General features: G+C 35.9%; 1 protein-coding gene across 2 annotated transcripts; it reads right to left on the bottom strand.

Annotated features, from left to right (window-relative positions):
- Positions 1-7,248: 7,248 nt before the first annotated feature.
- Positions 7,249-15,437, bottom strand: LOC124395406 (GTPase IMAP family member 9-like). Of its 2 annotated transcripts, none has more exons than XM_046863869.1 (2): positions 15,250-15,432; positions 7,249-8,285 (listed from the first exon to the last, which is right to left on the bottom strand). In XM_046863869.1, the coding sequence occupies exons 1-2, from the start codon at positions 15,395-15,397 to the stop codon at positions 7,426-7,428; spliced, it is 1,008 nt and encodes a 335-aa protein (XP_046719825.1). In that variant the 5' UTR covers positions 15,398-15,432; the 3' UTR covers positions 7,249-7,425. The 2 variants fall into 2 exon arrangements, with proteins under 2 accessions (XP_046719825.1, XP_046719816.1); XM_046863860.1 differs by lacking the exon at positions 7,249-8,285 and adding an exon at positions 8,458-9,697 and having other exon boundaries at positions 15,250-15,437.
- Positions 15,438-16,623: the final 1,186 nt, after the last annotated feature.

Genomic DNA, 16,623 nt, shown 5'->3' with positions numbered 1-16,623 from the left:
AATGATCATGGCAAAACTTTAATAATTAAAAACACAAAACTATTAACAAATTAACAAAAAAAAAATAACCTGTCCACAGAACTTGAGTAACAGCATAAACCATTAACGACAACAACAGTGAAAGACAAAATGTGAGTATATATATATATATATATATATATATATATATATATATATATATATATATATATATATATATATATAAAGTAAACACTTTTGCTAATTACTGTTAACCTAATTAGCAAACAGGTGACAAACGTGTGGCATAAAGGTGGGAAATGTAGTCTCTAATCCTGAGAGGAAACTTGGCATTATTGCAAATATGTAATAAGATTTTAATTGTAGATTTGTTAAAAGTGATTTTCTTCTTCTTCTTTCGGCTGCTCCCATTAGGGGTCGCCACAGCGGATCATCCGTTTCCATACCCTGTCCTCTACATCGGTAAAAGTGATTTTATGTTTTATTAAAGTAGGTCGAAACTTTTGTGACTTTATTTATTTCTGCAGAATTCGAAATTAGCACTTCCAACAAGCTTTTGTTGGATTTATATTGATTTATACTTTTCTAGTAAATTTTTTAAAGGTGCTGAACCACCTGCGTGGGATTGTTGTGTGAGGTCATGTTGAAAACATGGTGTTTCCTGTTACGCATTCTGAAGAAATTTGCCACATTTTGGATTTGAATAACAAATTCTGACCAAGCTTCTCACCTTAGGTGAACAGGACCATGTTGTGCTTGCTGGCATCTTCCCCAAACACATTCAGAACATTTTTCACTATTCTTTTGTCTTCTTGAGTGAACATTCCAGGGTAAACCATGGCCAGAAAGATGTGTGGGCCAGGAGCAGAGAGAAAAACTCAAAACATTATCAACAGTATGCCACACTGTCAAGTGTAACATAGTTATGTTCATTATTGCAAACTGAGTTAGGTAATTTTTAGCAAGCTGTTTTTACATCTATCTGACAATTGCAAGCTTTTTATGTCCTGTAGTACTTTTCCCCTATTTCAGTCTTTTCCAGACAAATTCCTAAAATTAAGTGTATGTCAATAAATGAATAAATATGCATATGAATTCCATTATATATTACTTTGTTTATACTTCATTACATAACCAAGGAAATTACTCAAAACATTAATAACCTAGCTATAATAATAATATACAATATTGTGTGCTATATTTATTAATTCAATAGATTATTGTGAGCTAAATATTATGAAATGAACATTTAAACATAAGAACATTGTGCCAAATAACAGCCATCTCTTGTAAATTAGAGCTTAAACTAATTGTTTCATAAGAAGAAAAAACAAGGGTAATTGTTCACTATCACAACATTAGTTTATACAACATTCTTGTATAGCTAGGTATTTATATTGGAATCAGTGCTTTTCCAGTTTAATTCAGTTCCGTCCACAGTACCATATTTATTTTTGAAATGACAAACAAGTCCAAAATACAGGCAGATGTAAGGTAATGTGCAACATTGTAAAGGTTTTTATTTTCTATCATGAAAAATGGATGTAACTGTTTACACTTGCCATATCTCTACTGAATAAAACTGCAAAGTTATATCGTCGACTCCATCACTGAATCCACCAAAACTGTGTCCACATTTATATATATATATATATATATATATATATATATATATATATATATATATATATATATATACACACACACACACACACACACACACACACACACACACACACACACTGGCGATCAAAATTAGAGAACAATTTATTAACAATTGAACAATTTTGAAATAATGTCATCTTCACTGCTCAACAGTTGAAGGAGTTTTTGTCCTGTCTATACCATGCTACCAGAACACCTTTTCCACAAAATAACTAAGGCATTTAAAAAAAAAACATTATTTTGCAGAAAACACACTGATCAAAATTAGAGAACACTTTCAGATACCGCCCAGTTATTGGTTATCTGGTAACCTGGTGCTAATTTGCTTGATTATCTGTCAAACCTCTCTGCAAGATGGTGGGCTGTTCTAAAGTGACTGAAAGCCTCCGGCAGCAAGAGTTTCAAGAATTTCAAGAGTTTTGATTTCAAGAATATTGAATCTTTACAACATCACAAACTCATTCATGTCTGCCAAGAGGGCTGGTCGTCCACGGAAGACAAATACAAGAGAGGACAGGATACTGCGGAGGATCTCAATGGGCAATCGTTTCCACACTGCAGCTGGAATTACTCACCAGTTCAGCGCTGAACAGGGTAAGGATCTGTCTCATCATACAGTGTTTAGACGTTTAAGAGCATTATGACTGAAAGCCCACTCTGCAGTGACCAAACCTCTCATTAGCAGAAAGAATCAAAAGGCTAGACTAAGCTTTGCTGAGGAGCATGTTGTGTGGACAGAGGAGAACTGGTCACATTGAAATAATGACATGGCCTGCCCAGAGTCCTGATCTCAACCCAATAGAGAACCTCTGGAAAATCCTTGGCGACAAAGTTATGGCCAAAAAACCCACTACAGTCACCGAACTGTGGAGGAGACTGGAAGAAGAGTGGACCAAAATCACACCAGAGCAGTGTGAGAGACTAGTGCTGTCCTGTGGCCGCAGATGTGCTGAAGTCATTCAGAGCAGAGGCCTAGACACTTCCTACTAATTGATGACTGTTGTAACCTTCAGAAAATTTTGTTGTAATCTTTTTCCATGCTACAGTCATTGTTGTTCTCAAATTTTGATCAGTGTGTTTTCTGCAATATAATGTTTTTTTTTTTTTATATGCCTTAGTTATTTTGTGGAAAAGGTGTTCTGGTAGTATGGTATAGACACGTGAGGCCCCGGTGCACACAGGGCTATGGATGTCTTGATCTTTTCCATGATTTCATCATTTGTAATGTTAGTATTAAAAAATCCTGGAGTATCTATTACTGCAATCTTCCTTTCATTTATTTGTGCATTTCTCACACTAACATATGAGCTAGACAATCCAAATTTGAATGCTTCTTTTCCCAGTATAGTGCTTACTGCAGCACTCTGTCCCACTCCAGTGCTTCCCATCAGCACAATCCTCATTTCGCTAGTATTCTCCAGCTTCCTCAACACTGCTGAAAACGATAAAATACAGCATTACTCCTGAATTCATTTCACAAATAAACTGTTGTTAATTAACATCCATCTTAATTAATATCATTAATTTATTTTTTAATAATTTGCAGAAGCCAGTCATCTCTGTTCCATAGCTGAGTATTGTCTTTCATTGCCTAGAGATTGCCACAGTTCAACTTTCCAATATACACCAACATTGCAGTTTACAATTACTGTGGTACTAATAGCTAGAACAAATAACTAGCACTGCACAATTATATGTATAGTGTATTACTTTACATATAACTACGTTTTTTTATCTTAAAGAACTGTACAATTTATAATAATAAAAAGCAAGCATTCAAATAAGTTCCATTTCCCATTTTTTTATATCTATTTAATATAAAGTTTGTTTATTGAAAGCCAAAATGACCTGCTAGTACTTTGTTCATATAGCTAAGGTACTTAAGTGTGTCCAGCCCACTTGCTTTGGACTGTCTGCAGGTCATGGAGGTCAGTGCTAATGGCATGAGCAGCTGATTGCACCACTCACTAAATGGCCTGTTCATAAAAAAAGGCTGTGATGCTTTTTGTCAGGATGTTCTGGATGATGCAGATAAAGTGTTTTTGTACAACTGAGCTAGAATATAAAAGAACTGACTTTAAATGAGGTAAACTCCCAGAAAACGTAGAAAAGATGACATTGGATGGTCAGGAGTCCCATTTTTAATGTGTAAGAGCATTTGAAAATAACAATGCATGAGCATGAGCTGTTTGTCATCAGGCACACTCAGGCTGGTATGTCTTGGTGAAGCTGACAAGGTTGCAAACTTGAATGTCACTTGTGGACCTTAAATTGGCCCTAAAATTGTTGGACTTGTTCTCATCAACAAACCAGAATGAACAATGAAAGTAGCATAAAAGTTTGCCAAACTCTTTATACCATTGAACCCACCAGATTCGCATGTCTACCTATTGAGACAATTAACAAAAAGCTTATCTAAACAAATACATCTTTTAGCCAAGATTTAAAGATTCCTTCCTCACCTGCTGGGTCCAGCGTTTTCTTGCAAGGTTTGGAAGTACGCCATTTGGCAGTTTCTTCCCTTTGTGATGAGAGCGCACAGCTCTGCCTCTCCTCCTCTGAGGAGGGGCAGGGGATAGATGTCAGCGAGCCCTCAGATACACCCCTCAGTCAGTCCTTTTCAAGGAGCTATTGAAGGTAGTAACCCGGGCCATTGCTAATCTTGACATCAAGTGGCCGACTGATCATCAGAAAACTTGCCCATCCAGTAAGCTCGATAAACGCTTCCTACAACCTGCATCAGTGCATCCATGCCTGGGTCTGCCTACCGAGGTATCCAGGTCCTGGGTTAAGCCTTACTTGGCTCGCCTCTTGTGAGAGAAGGCCAGTCACTCACTGTAAGTCTAATGGCAGCAGCATCCAATGTGGTCCCACTTGGCCTCCTGCACATGAGACCCCAGTGTTGGCTCAGGGCCTGAGGGTTCCCTCAGAGAGGAAATCCACTCCGTAGGATCGAGGTCACACAGCGAGCCCTACGTGCCTTAGTTGTGTGTAGAGATCCCGGGTTCCTGTCTCACATTACTCTCTCACTGTACACAGCAAGGTTCCCCCTGTTCACAACATGGTGTGAACACCACAACTTAGTTCCAGTTAACTGCCCTGTCAGCCCAGTGCTGGAATTCCCTCAAGAACAGTTTGCCAAAGAGTTGGCTCCTTCCATCCTAAAGGTTTACGTGTCCGCCATTGCAGCCTGTCATGCCCCCTCACGGGGTAGTCACTGGGTAAGAAGCCATTGGTGACACGTTTTCTCTGTGGTATGATCTACAGTGCTTGCGTGGGACTTGGCCATTGTTTTGGAGGCTCTGTCAGAGCCTCCCTTTTGAGCCATTGACTGTGGTGCCTTTTAGGTTTCTCACAGTTAAGAATGTGTTCCTCTTGGCCATCTCCTCTCTCAAGAGTGTAGGGTATCTTCAGGCCCTCTCTGTGGCCCATTTCAGAGATGCTTTGCACCCTGGTGTTGCTCAAAACAATGTGTTGTTTAACGTTTAAAGTTATGTCTTCTTGCTTATGTTAATTCTCTGTGTAGCTTTTGATACCATAGATCACTATATTCTCATAAGAGTATGTTTCTCTTACTTAATTCTAACAATAAACTGTGTTTATTAGGTTAGATTAGATTATAAAATTCATGAATAAATAGTTTACTTTGGAGTATGAATATTTTGGAGTAACACTGAATGGCTTTTTTAGTTACGTTATATGCAGCAGATAAATACTTGGTGTTACCAGAGACTGTAGTCTCTGCTTTGAAGATCATGCAGATAATATTACTTGAATAGACTATTTTAAACCTAGAACATGATTTACATATTATTTACTTAGATATGTAACATCATGTGTAGAGCAGTATGAAAACAAGGAAATAAAGATATCTAAACTGAAAATAATTTTTCATAAATTTAAATATCACCATGCTATTCGTCCAAAATACAGCTGCACAACTACAAACTGTACTGTATCCACCAAACTTCCTGGCTATGTGTCAAAGATGTAAAATGTTTTTTAAAAGCTTTTTGAAAGTATGTAATAGCAATAATTTCTGAAATATCAAGTAATTGATTTTGATGCTGAAGTTTGGATAATTAAAATAAAAGTATTTTAATTTGATTGCAGGAACTGCAGCAATATATAAAAAAACCAATAAACCTACACTTAAAACTGTAAATAGGAAACCCTCCCAGAAAGAACTATGGATTAATGAGCTTGTGTCCTATAGTATTCCTGAAAAATGATTGTATTCTAGTAGGCAAAACCCCACAAAGTTTGACTATTTGGACCACTTTTCTTGATGTTTTACCACTGTTAGACCCTATTGACTGACAATTTACATATTTACTTTTTATTTTAGTTATTACTTTTCGTTAGGATTCAAGATTGACTGACAATTCACATGTTTACTTTTTATAATTGTTTTTTTTTTTCTTTCCTGTTTTTACTTTATTAGTTACATTTACTTACATTTAACATGATCAATGATCTTTGTGTTTTTACAATTTTTAATGATATTACAAACATACTGTGTGTTAATTTTTATAATAGATAAAAAAGGAATGTGTTGATACATTTAATGTATTTGTATATTTCACACCTGTATATTCTTAAAACACATTATAAAATTGTTTTAAAAACATGCTTAACTGCTGTGCTACAACCTGTTCTGGCATCTGAAAAGCCAGTGCATGTCTGTTTCTTTCCGAATAGTGTTCAGGACATTGACATAAACTCAAAAGTCTAGTATGAAAACTATGTTAATCAGGTATTTTATTACCATTCAGTTACTACTACATTTTATTATAGCATTTCTTTTGGTAAAGTCACAGACCCACATGATTAATGGCCAAGGAGAATTAAGGCAAACTGTAATATCTAGAAGATTATTATGGTTTATGGCTAGTGATGGGTTGTACAAGAGTGATTCATTAATTTTGAATGAGTCTTCAATGTGACTCAAAAGAATGAGTGGTCTCAAAAGTGATTTGTTCAAAGCATCACAAAATCTTTGTAGGTTATGTACAGGAAACAGAATTGGACTCTTTTTGTCCAAGTTGTTCATTCTTTTATCATGTGACTCCCACTGATGCTGTGCATTACACAGGAAAATAATTGAGTAGGTCATTTCATTAGTACTCTGGTTCTAGTCGTTCGTTCTTTTATCACATAACTCCCATATATGCTATGCAGTTATATATACATATATAAATTATTGGAACTATAGTTAAAGTACATGTATGTACACGTGTTGGGGCATTTGTTTAATGAAAATGAAACATTTTATATTATTTCTGATCAAAAAGACGAAATAAACTAAATGACTCAAAAAGGTATTAATTCATTTTGAAGAATAGGACCAAGTCACTAAAATGATCCGATCTTTCCATTACTTTATATGACACAAAACTCACCCTTATGTGATCTGTGTTTCATATACCCTGAAAGGTATATTAAAAATACGGCATTCAAATTAAGCATTTTAAATAACATTCTTGTTTAATTCTTACACTTTTTATTTACATACAAAAAAATAATCAAAATTACAGCTACAGAGATTATTCAATGACATTATTTTTGTTAGAGAGACAGAGTGTGTGTGTGTGTGTGTGTGAGAGAGGGAGAGAGAGAGAAAATACATATATATAAATGTCCATATTATGCCAAATGCTGCTCATGTAAAAGTAGATTAATATTAAGCATTAATATTGATAGTTTTGATAATGATAATAAAGTTAGCAAAACAGAAATAATGTAACAGCTCTACTAAATAGTTACACATATGAATGGAGATTAGAGTTTTTTTGCATTGTCTAATCTCTTTGTAATGAAATTCTCAAGAAGTGTCCAGAGAACCTGTGTGATTATGGCAATAAATTTATTACTCTTTTCTGCCTGCTCTCTGGCTTGTCTCTGGTGCTTTTCCTGGAGCTCGATATATGCTTCAGACAGAGCTTCCAGCTTCAGAGCCTTAAACTGCCTACATCTCTGCTCTTCATTTTCTTTTAGAATTCGCTGTTTCTCTTCTTCAATCGCTTGTTCTGCCTTCAGCAGCATTTCATTGGTATAATATTTTCCTCCATTTTTTGACACCATGTTGTCAATTGTTTCTAGTAGTTGAACCACTTGTGTTTGATCCCTCACCTCATTAAAAATCTGGTATCTCTGGCCACACATTCTGAAGAACTCTGCGAGATTTGAGTTTTGACTAACAAACTCTTTCATGTTTCTTTTACCAAGTTTGTCTCCATATGTGAACAGGATTATGGTGTGCTTGATGGCATCTTCCCCAAATATATTCAGAAAGATCTCCACTGTCTTCTTGTCTTCCTGAGTGAATCTACTTGGGTGAACCACAAACAGGAAGACATGTGGGCCAGGAGCAGAGAGAGGTATACAGAACTTAATCCTATTGACCGTCTCCTCTAGAGTAAAACTTAGATCAAACAGCCCTGGTGTATCAATCACTGCGATTTTCCTTCCATTTACTTGTTTGATGTTCTTACAGCATTCTTTGGTCACAGATGCTGCTGATATGTCATATTTAAAGGCCTCTTCAGCCAGAATGTTGTTTCCAGCTGAACTTTTCCCAACACCAGTTTTTCCCAAAAGAACAATCCGAAGATCTTCATGGGATTTGTGTTGCTCATGCACTGTTTAAAAAAAAAAAAGAGAGTGTTATTGCTCACACGAAATAGAACGCAAATTTTTGTGGTTTTGACAATTTGAGATATGAACAATTACAAAAACACACTTTAAAGTGGAACATATTTTATTTTTTCATATGAATCCTTTGTACAACAATCATTAAAGGTTCATTACAATTATATTTTATGCCACTGGTTTTGAAATAGACATTCAAATATAGAATAGACATCTAAAAATTAAATAAACAACAGAATTCAATCATCTTAGAGTAAACAATCGAAACGGAAGCAGAACACACAGATTTAAAAGTATACTAGCATTTCAAAGCTTATAAATCAACATATAAATCAATGAGGTTATAATAAAGAGTTGCTAAAAAGAAAATGTGGGTAATAATTTTTGACCCACCATCAATTACTGATTATCTTCTTATCTTTTATAGATTCCTTGTCAGTACACCGCATAAGTTATTTACATAATTTTCTAAGGATCCACAAGCCTGTCCCTAACCCTATACTTATAGGAATCAGCCCTTTCCAGTTGAAATGCAATCCATGTAGCATTTGCCAAAATTGTGCACTTGTAGTCGAAATATCTTCAGGTTGGTCAGGAATTGACTCTGTGACCTTTTTAAGGACAACTTTCTCTTCTGACAATGACTGTAATAGTGGCTCTGCTGGGATAACATTCTCTACTGAGGCTAACTGTGATAGTGACTCTGCTGGTACTTGCCATTTAGCATACATCATTTTATATGCTAATAATGCTACAATTGGCAGCATAATGCAGAAGATTGTTGTTGTCCATGGATATTGCACATGTTTTGCACTCTTTACATAAAATGGCTGTTTTTTCCTTCTCTTGATCATATTGTCTATTTTCTTCAATAAATCACTGACCTGAGCTTTATTTTCTGTTTCAGCATTATTGAACACATGGTACTGTCCTGAACATTTCCCAATCAGTTTCAACAAGTTCTTGTCTTCTTTCACAAACTGATCTATTGTTTTGTTCTTCAGTTTATCCCCATAAGTAAAAAGCACCATGCAGTAGGGATTCATATTTGAGCCCCACATTTTAACCAGCTCATCCATCACTTTCCTCTCTTGCTCTGTGAAGCGTCCCAGCTGAATAATGATGAGAAAGGCATGGGGTCCTGGATGGCAGAGAGTCACAGCTTTGTCCATCTCCTGCTTCATCTCTGTATCAGAGAGTCTGCTGTTAAAGAGACCTGGAGTGTCCACCACCGACACACGTCTCCCACATACCAGACCCTCCCTGTATTCAGTTTGCAGTGTCAGAGCACTGGAGCTGATGTCTGACTGAAACGCTTCACTGCCCAGGATGGTGTTTCCTGCTGTACTCTTCCCCACACCCTGAAGCCCGAGCAGCACCAGCCGCAGATGCTCCTTGGCTCCTAAAAAGGCCTTGAAATACTCAAATGCTTTTTTTAAATATAGTACATCATATAAATCACGTGTCAAACTTAAGGCCCGTGGGCCACATCTGACCTGATATACAATTACATCTGGCCCGCAAGATTATTTTATACAGATCTATTATTATTGTTATTAATTGCCCGGCGATATGAAGCGCTGATAACACAAACTAAAGATCCCATAATGCAGTGCTTCAGCTGCCTTACCGAACGCTAGACTACCTTGGAACATTCCAGCGTCAATCAAGTCGAGCTTCTGTTGATGTATTTAACCTTATTGTAAAGTTATTGTGAAGCCCCTCACAATAGGGAAGAGAAAAGCTGATTCTGAAAACAGAGCCTTTCAAAACCGATGGGATTCTGAGTATATGTTTACTGACACTGGCGGTAAACACGTGTGTGTTATTAGTGGAGCGAATGTGGCTGTAATTAAGGAATTTTATCTAAGATGGAACGACGAGACAAAACATCAGGAGTAGCTGAAAAACCTGAATGCAGAGCAGAAGATACAGAAAGTAGAAGAATTAAAGAAGAATCTGATATTTCAGCAGACGTTTTTCACCAGAGCAAAATCACAAAGTGAAGCTGGTGTGAAAACAGGAGAAATCAGAGTCACATCAGCCGGTTATTTACTGAGGGAGAGTTTCTGAAGAGCTGCATGAAGGTGTGAGACGTCTGGTGTTTGAAGGAAGATATTTTTATGGAGAGCAAAATATTTTAAGTTATTTAAAGTACAAATTGATTTATTCTGGAATAATATTCCTGTCTGTTTTTAATTATATTTATGTTTAAAAAAACATTGTTTTAGTGTGTTCAATAAATGTTTATCCTGTTCGGCCTGTGACCTAAAGTGTGCTTTGAGTTATGGCCCCCTATGCAATTGAGTTTGACACCCCTGATATAAAGGTAAACTACAAACTACTGGCACTGCAGAAATTGTGTTCAATCTATAAAAGGAAAAACACACTACATTGTTTCACTTTATGTAATGATTTATTGAGTTTGACAACAAATATATCAAAGAGGAATTACTGTACATTATTGTCTATTACATTTTAATTGTGATTTGGTGTAGAGCTGTATGCAGGTGAGAAATTGAAAATATCTAGGTTTAAGATCTTTTATGGCATTTATTATAAATTTCAACACCATATTATCTACATTTTTATTATTTATCGATCAAAACAGAAGAAACCGTAACCTCGAAAAACATTTGTTTTACTATAAATGATGCTTTATTTATAGAAACTGAAAACCTACACATAGATATCCTTACGGAACAAAAAACCCTTGTCCAGTCTACTTCATTTCAGATTTAATCAATAATAAATCATTGTATCGTGCAATATGCTCGGCGTGCTGCAGCAACAATAAGACCTACAACTGCAGTAACTACTCCAAAACCAGTAGAGATTTGGTTCCTTTCTGCTTGCTCCCTTGCTTGCTCAGCATTCATTTGAGTTACTCTTTGTATTCTTAACTGTTCTTCTTCAATTGCTCTTTCAGCCATCTGCAGCATTTCATTTGTGTAGTGACTTAAACCATTTTTTGTAATCAGCTGTTCTATCTGTTCAAGCAGCATACTAACCTGCATAGGGTCATTGACTTCATTGTTAAATACATAATATCGTCCACTAGTGGTTTGTATAAAATTAATCAGCTGAGGATTTTCTCTAACATATTCATGAATTGTCTTTTTGCTTTTTGTCAGCCTGTCTCCATGTGTGAAAAGCACCATAATGTACTGTGAGGAGGCTTCACCAAAAATTTCCTTGATTATCTCCATTGTCTCTTTCTCTTCTGGTGTAACTCTTCCGAGCTGGAAAACCACCAAAAAGACATGAGGTCCCGGTGCACACTGGATTATGCATGTTTTGATCCTTTTTACAATTGTCTCATTTGGAATATCGGTGTCAAAAAGCCCTGGAGTATCTATTACAGCAATCTTTCTGCCATTTTTGTCAACTTTAACTTTTTTACAGTCTGAGGTCAAAGATGAGCTAGACAAATCAGATCTGAATGCTTTTATTCCCAGGATAGTGTTTCCTACAGCACTCTTCCCAACTCCAGTCTTTCCCACCAGCATGATCCTCAGTTCTTTGGCATTGTCCTGCTCCCTCTGCACTGTTAAAGGACAAGTACACCATTACTCCTATATTTATTTTACATGCATTGTGCATAAGGCATGACAATGCCCTTTAACCTTTTTCTTTTTGCATAAGAATTTATTTTGTATATTAACTTTTTTAAATTTAATATACAGTTGTGTTCAAAATTATTCAACCCCCACTGAAATTGATTGTTTTGGTCGGTTTGACATTGATTATGATCATTCAGTCATCCTGCTTACAATTAAATCAAAGAGGCACGTGTAGGTCAGACAAATATAACATAACATTTATAATGAAATAACCACAAATGTCTTTTCTGAGCTCACATCATTATCAGTTTTATTCAACCCCCAAGTGACATTCAATCTTAGTACTTAGTACAACATCCTTTTACAGTTATAACAGCTTTTAAACGTGAAGCATAGCTTGACACAAGTGTCTTGCAGCGATCTACGGGTATCTTCGCCCATTCATCATGGGCAAAAGCCTCCAGTTCAGTCACATTCTTAGGCTTGCGCACTGCAACTGCTTTCTTTAAGTCCCACCAGAGGTTCTCAATCGGATTTAAGTCTGGTGACTGCGATGGCCACTTCAAATTGTTCCATCCTTTAATCTGCAACCATGCTCTAGTGGACTTGGAGGTATGCTTGGGATCATTGTCCTGTTGAAAGGTCCAACGCCTTCCAAGCCTCAGGTTTGTGACGGACTGCATCACATTGTCATCCAATATCTCCTGGTACTGAAGAGAATTCATGGTACCTTGCACACGCTGAAGCTTCCCAGTACCTGCAGAAGCAAAACAGCCCCAAAGCATGATTGACCCCCCGCCATGCTTCCGAGTAGGCAAGGTGTTCTTTTCTTCATAGGCCTTGTTCTTCCTCCTCCAAACATAGCGTTGATCCATGGGCCCAAACAGTTCTAATTTTGTTTCATCAGTCCACAGAACACTATCCCAAAACTTCTGTGGTTTGTCCACATGACTTTTGGCATACTGCAGTCGACTCTTCTTATTCTTTGGGGACAGCAAGGGGGTGCGCCTGGGAGTTCTGGCATGGAGGCCTTCATTACGCAGGGTGCGCCGTATTGTCTGAGCAGAAACTTCAGTACCCACATCTGACAAATCTTTTCTCAGTTCCTCAGCAGTCACACGGGACTTTTCTCCACTCTACGCTTCAGGTAGCGCACAGCAGTCGAAGTCAGCATCTTCTTTCTGCCACGACCAGGTAGCGTTTCAACAGTGCCCTTTGCCTTGAATTTGCGAATGATGCTTCCTATGGTGTCTCTTGGTATGTTTAACATCTTTGCAATCTTCTTATAGCCATTGCCCTTCCTGTGAAGAGTAATCACCTGTTCTCTTGTCTTCCTGGACCATTCTCTTGACCTCACCATGTTTGTAACCACACCAGTAAATGTCTAGAAGGAGCTGAGTATCACAGTCATTTTAAAGCTGCCTAATTGGTGCTTATTAGGCTTTATTGCTGCTCCCTGATATCCACAGGTGTTTTCAATACCTGATTGAAAACACTTCATTGAACCTCTGTTCTTCAGAGTGGTAGTCTTTAAGGGGTTGAATAATTATGTCAATGAAGAATTCACAAAAGAAACATTTACTACTGTATTACAAAACTAATTGATGTCATTTTAGTTGCATATGGTTCTTTAAGAAGTCCTTGTAGGATTTCATTCTGAATACAATTACAAATGTACACTAAATTCCCTAAAACCATTTACAGCATTGGGGGTTGAATAATTTTGAACACAACTGTACAGTGTATTTTAACTACCGTACATTCCTATGTCTGTTGTAATTATCAGGGGCTATTACATATCCTAGAAATAAAGTCAAAGGACTTAAAGTAAATCCACTCACCAGAAAAGCAAGATCAATGTTATAATGGTTTTAAATGCTATAATAGTTCCCTTTCAGGAACTCGAGATGTGTCAGAACGCTTTGGGAATGCGACTGCGTCGTTCATGCTCTGAATAATGAGTGTAATCAGTCAAAATTGAAGGCAGGCTGTCACTAACAGGAAGTATAAAACAGCCTTTTTGTGGCTTGTGGGATTGGATCACGATATTTCTCGAGGGAGCCGATTGCCAGCACTGCACTCGCATGCCCATGCAATCGCTCCGCTCCCGGCAGGCACTCTACGAGAAGGGAGTTCATTTTTCCTTGCAGAAGGTTTGGAGACAGGCTTGCCCCTTTCTCCTACCTACTCTGCCCGGTCCAGCTGTTGTTTGCAGGCTTCAGAAGCATGCCTTTCAGTGGTTTCCTTCCCACAGGACAAGTCATATGTACATATGTACTATTCACAAATTATAAAATAGTTACACTTGGGTGGAGTTTTGCAAAACAGAGGCAAGTCTCAGTTACGTGTCGTTTTTTTTTTTTTTTTTTTTTTTTAACCTTGGTTTCAATTTGAGTCTTTATCTTGAACAGTTTTAGCTCAAGATAAAAAGCAGTCAGGCCTCTTTTTGAGTTATATAATTATGGCACAGATAAAATTTATGTTATGGGTTATAATTATACTCTTGCACTTTGAAGTCAATATAATTAACACAAGAAATGTTTTATTTTGTAAAATTATTATTTTTAAATCCAAGAGTTTAATTAAAAAATATTGCTCTTTAAAATAATGTAACATATGACTTTTAATCAGAGCACATTTTTGACTAAATAATTTAAAATAAAATACATTGAAACATTACAAATGTAACATTTACAGATTGTTATGGTTTATAAATTCGTATCTCATAGCTTTATCATTAATTATATGTGCAAAATTAACTCAGCATCTAATACAAAAATAAAATAGTAAATAATAGGATGCACTTGAGAAAGCCAGAGCTAGTATATAACCTTTTGTATCTGCATTACAGTAGACCTCAGCAGATCTCTTTTTTTCTCAAGCCCATACTATTTTTTGCATTTTGCAATATATGCCATATCTAAAATTTAAAGTGAATTTACAGAGATTGATGTGATTAATGTGAACATTTCATGCAAAGTCTAGCTAGATGTTTATTTCCTTGTTTTACATCTTTTCAGTCATATATTCTTTTTAATAAATTAGTCTTTATATTTTATATTGGTTTTGCATCCTATTACACTTCAAAGGAAAATAAATAAAACAAAAAGTTTAAAGCTGTATAGTTATAACTAGCACAAATTAGAATACACTATACAAATACACAGTAATATTTACAATCATTGATAATGTTTGTTATAAAAGAGTAAATGTCATGTCTTATTAGTATTGTTTTCAATGTATTTGGATTTTTCTTAGGTCTTTTCTGAGAATATGCTGTACCAAGTTAATATAGCATTGACTTAGAATTTAAAATCCATTTGAGCCAATTTAAAACCAAAGCATTGTTCAGACTAAATAACTTCCTGGTAAAAGGTTTAATTCGACTCACCTGCCTCAGTTTCCATTGCACTCAATTTAATGGGGAGATATAATGCTTCTCTGTGCTGTAGTGTTTTGTTGTGAAGTTGTATGGGGTATTTATTTGATGTTACTATAGCAGCTAGTGTTAATATACTCAGATCATGACACACCCTCATTTGTTCTAAAACATAAAAGTGTTTCTAAATCATCTATGCTGTGCATGTTTATTTTGGGATGGATTTTTGAGACTCGGCCCTCCTTATAGTTAACCTGGTTCTGTTTGTACAGCAAAACTCGAATTAAAGATAACATTAATTAAATAAGAATAACTTTCAGTATGGACATAGTTGGTGTGCCATATGGCCTTTTATCTAGGATTTCTAGGTTGTTTTTAAAATCTAGTTTAAAAAAATAATTTTTAAATGAACAGAACAGGCAATTCGTCAAGCCAATTTTATTGCTCTTTATCTAATATCTTATTATTAGATAATACAGATAAGAATAAGCAGATCATAAAGGCTTTGTGTCTGCAATAATTACTTTCTTAAATTTCCTATGTATTGCCATTTTATATTTTAAGAAAATGAAAATTTAATATAATATATATTTTTTTATACAATTGTGTATTCATTAGCGTTAGTTGACTACACAGCTATAAAATAAAAAAAATACCACAAATCTGTATCATATAAAGAAATCGTATCATAAATCCATAAATCCCACCAGCCCCAAATCTCCTGCCACTGCCATTAAACGTGTTTGTTGGTGTACAAATTTCTTCTTAACAGTGGCAATGGTGTTCTTAGACTTGACTTACCACATTTAGACTAATATGAGATTTTAATTTTAAGGCAACTAAACAGTAAGTTTAATTTAAGTGAAATAATGGTGTCTGTTAAATGATTTAAATGTTTTGCTAAATACTGCAGTTCAACTTTTGACTTCCCAACAGGCGATTTTCTGGTCATTTCCAGGTCATCCACTGCCATTGAAAGCATCTGTTACTAAAATGTACTTATTGGTGTTGTGTGTGTTCAAAATTAATTCTTAAAAAGTGATTTTTTTAAAAATGGCCTAGAAATCCGATATACACAAGCCAGATGGCAACCAGGTGCCAACTATGGCAAACCAAAAAAGAAATATCTTTGTTCATAAAATCTGTCAGTCCAGTTTGGCTCTACAAACAGGTTGATGCTCTTTTGTAAGATTTAAGGAGTTTCATAGATCCGCCCTAGAGCAGCTGCCACAGAATGAACATGTTCAGCATAAATGTAATATAGACAATTTCATAGCACAACAATAAATGAGGGATGGGCAGGGCTTTGAATATAGGACAGGACATTTAAGCATTTTTTTTAATGTTTCATTTCAGACTTATTATTTTTAACCTCTTTCACTTCCA

Source organism: Silurus meridionalis, chromosome 2, assembly GCF_014805685.1.
Source record: "Silurus meridionalis isolate SWU-2019-XX chromosome 2, ASM1480568v1, whole genome shotgun sequence".
Taxonomy (NCBI): domain Eukaryota; kingdom Metazoa; phylum Chordata; class Actinopteri; order Siluriformes; family Siluridae; genus Silurus; species Silurus meridionalis.
Note: the sequence above shows the minus strand (reverse complement) of the source record. Positions and strands in the feature narration are given on the sequence as shown.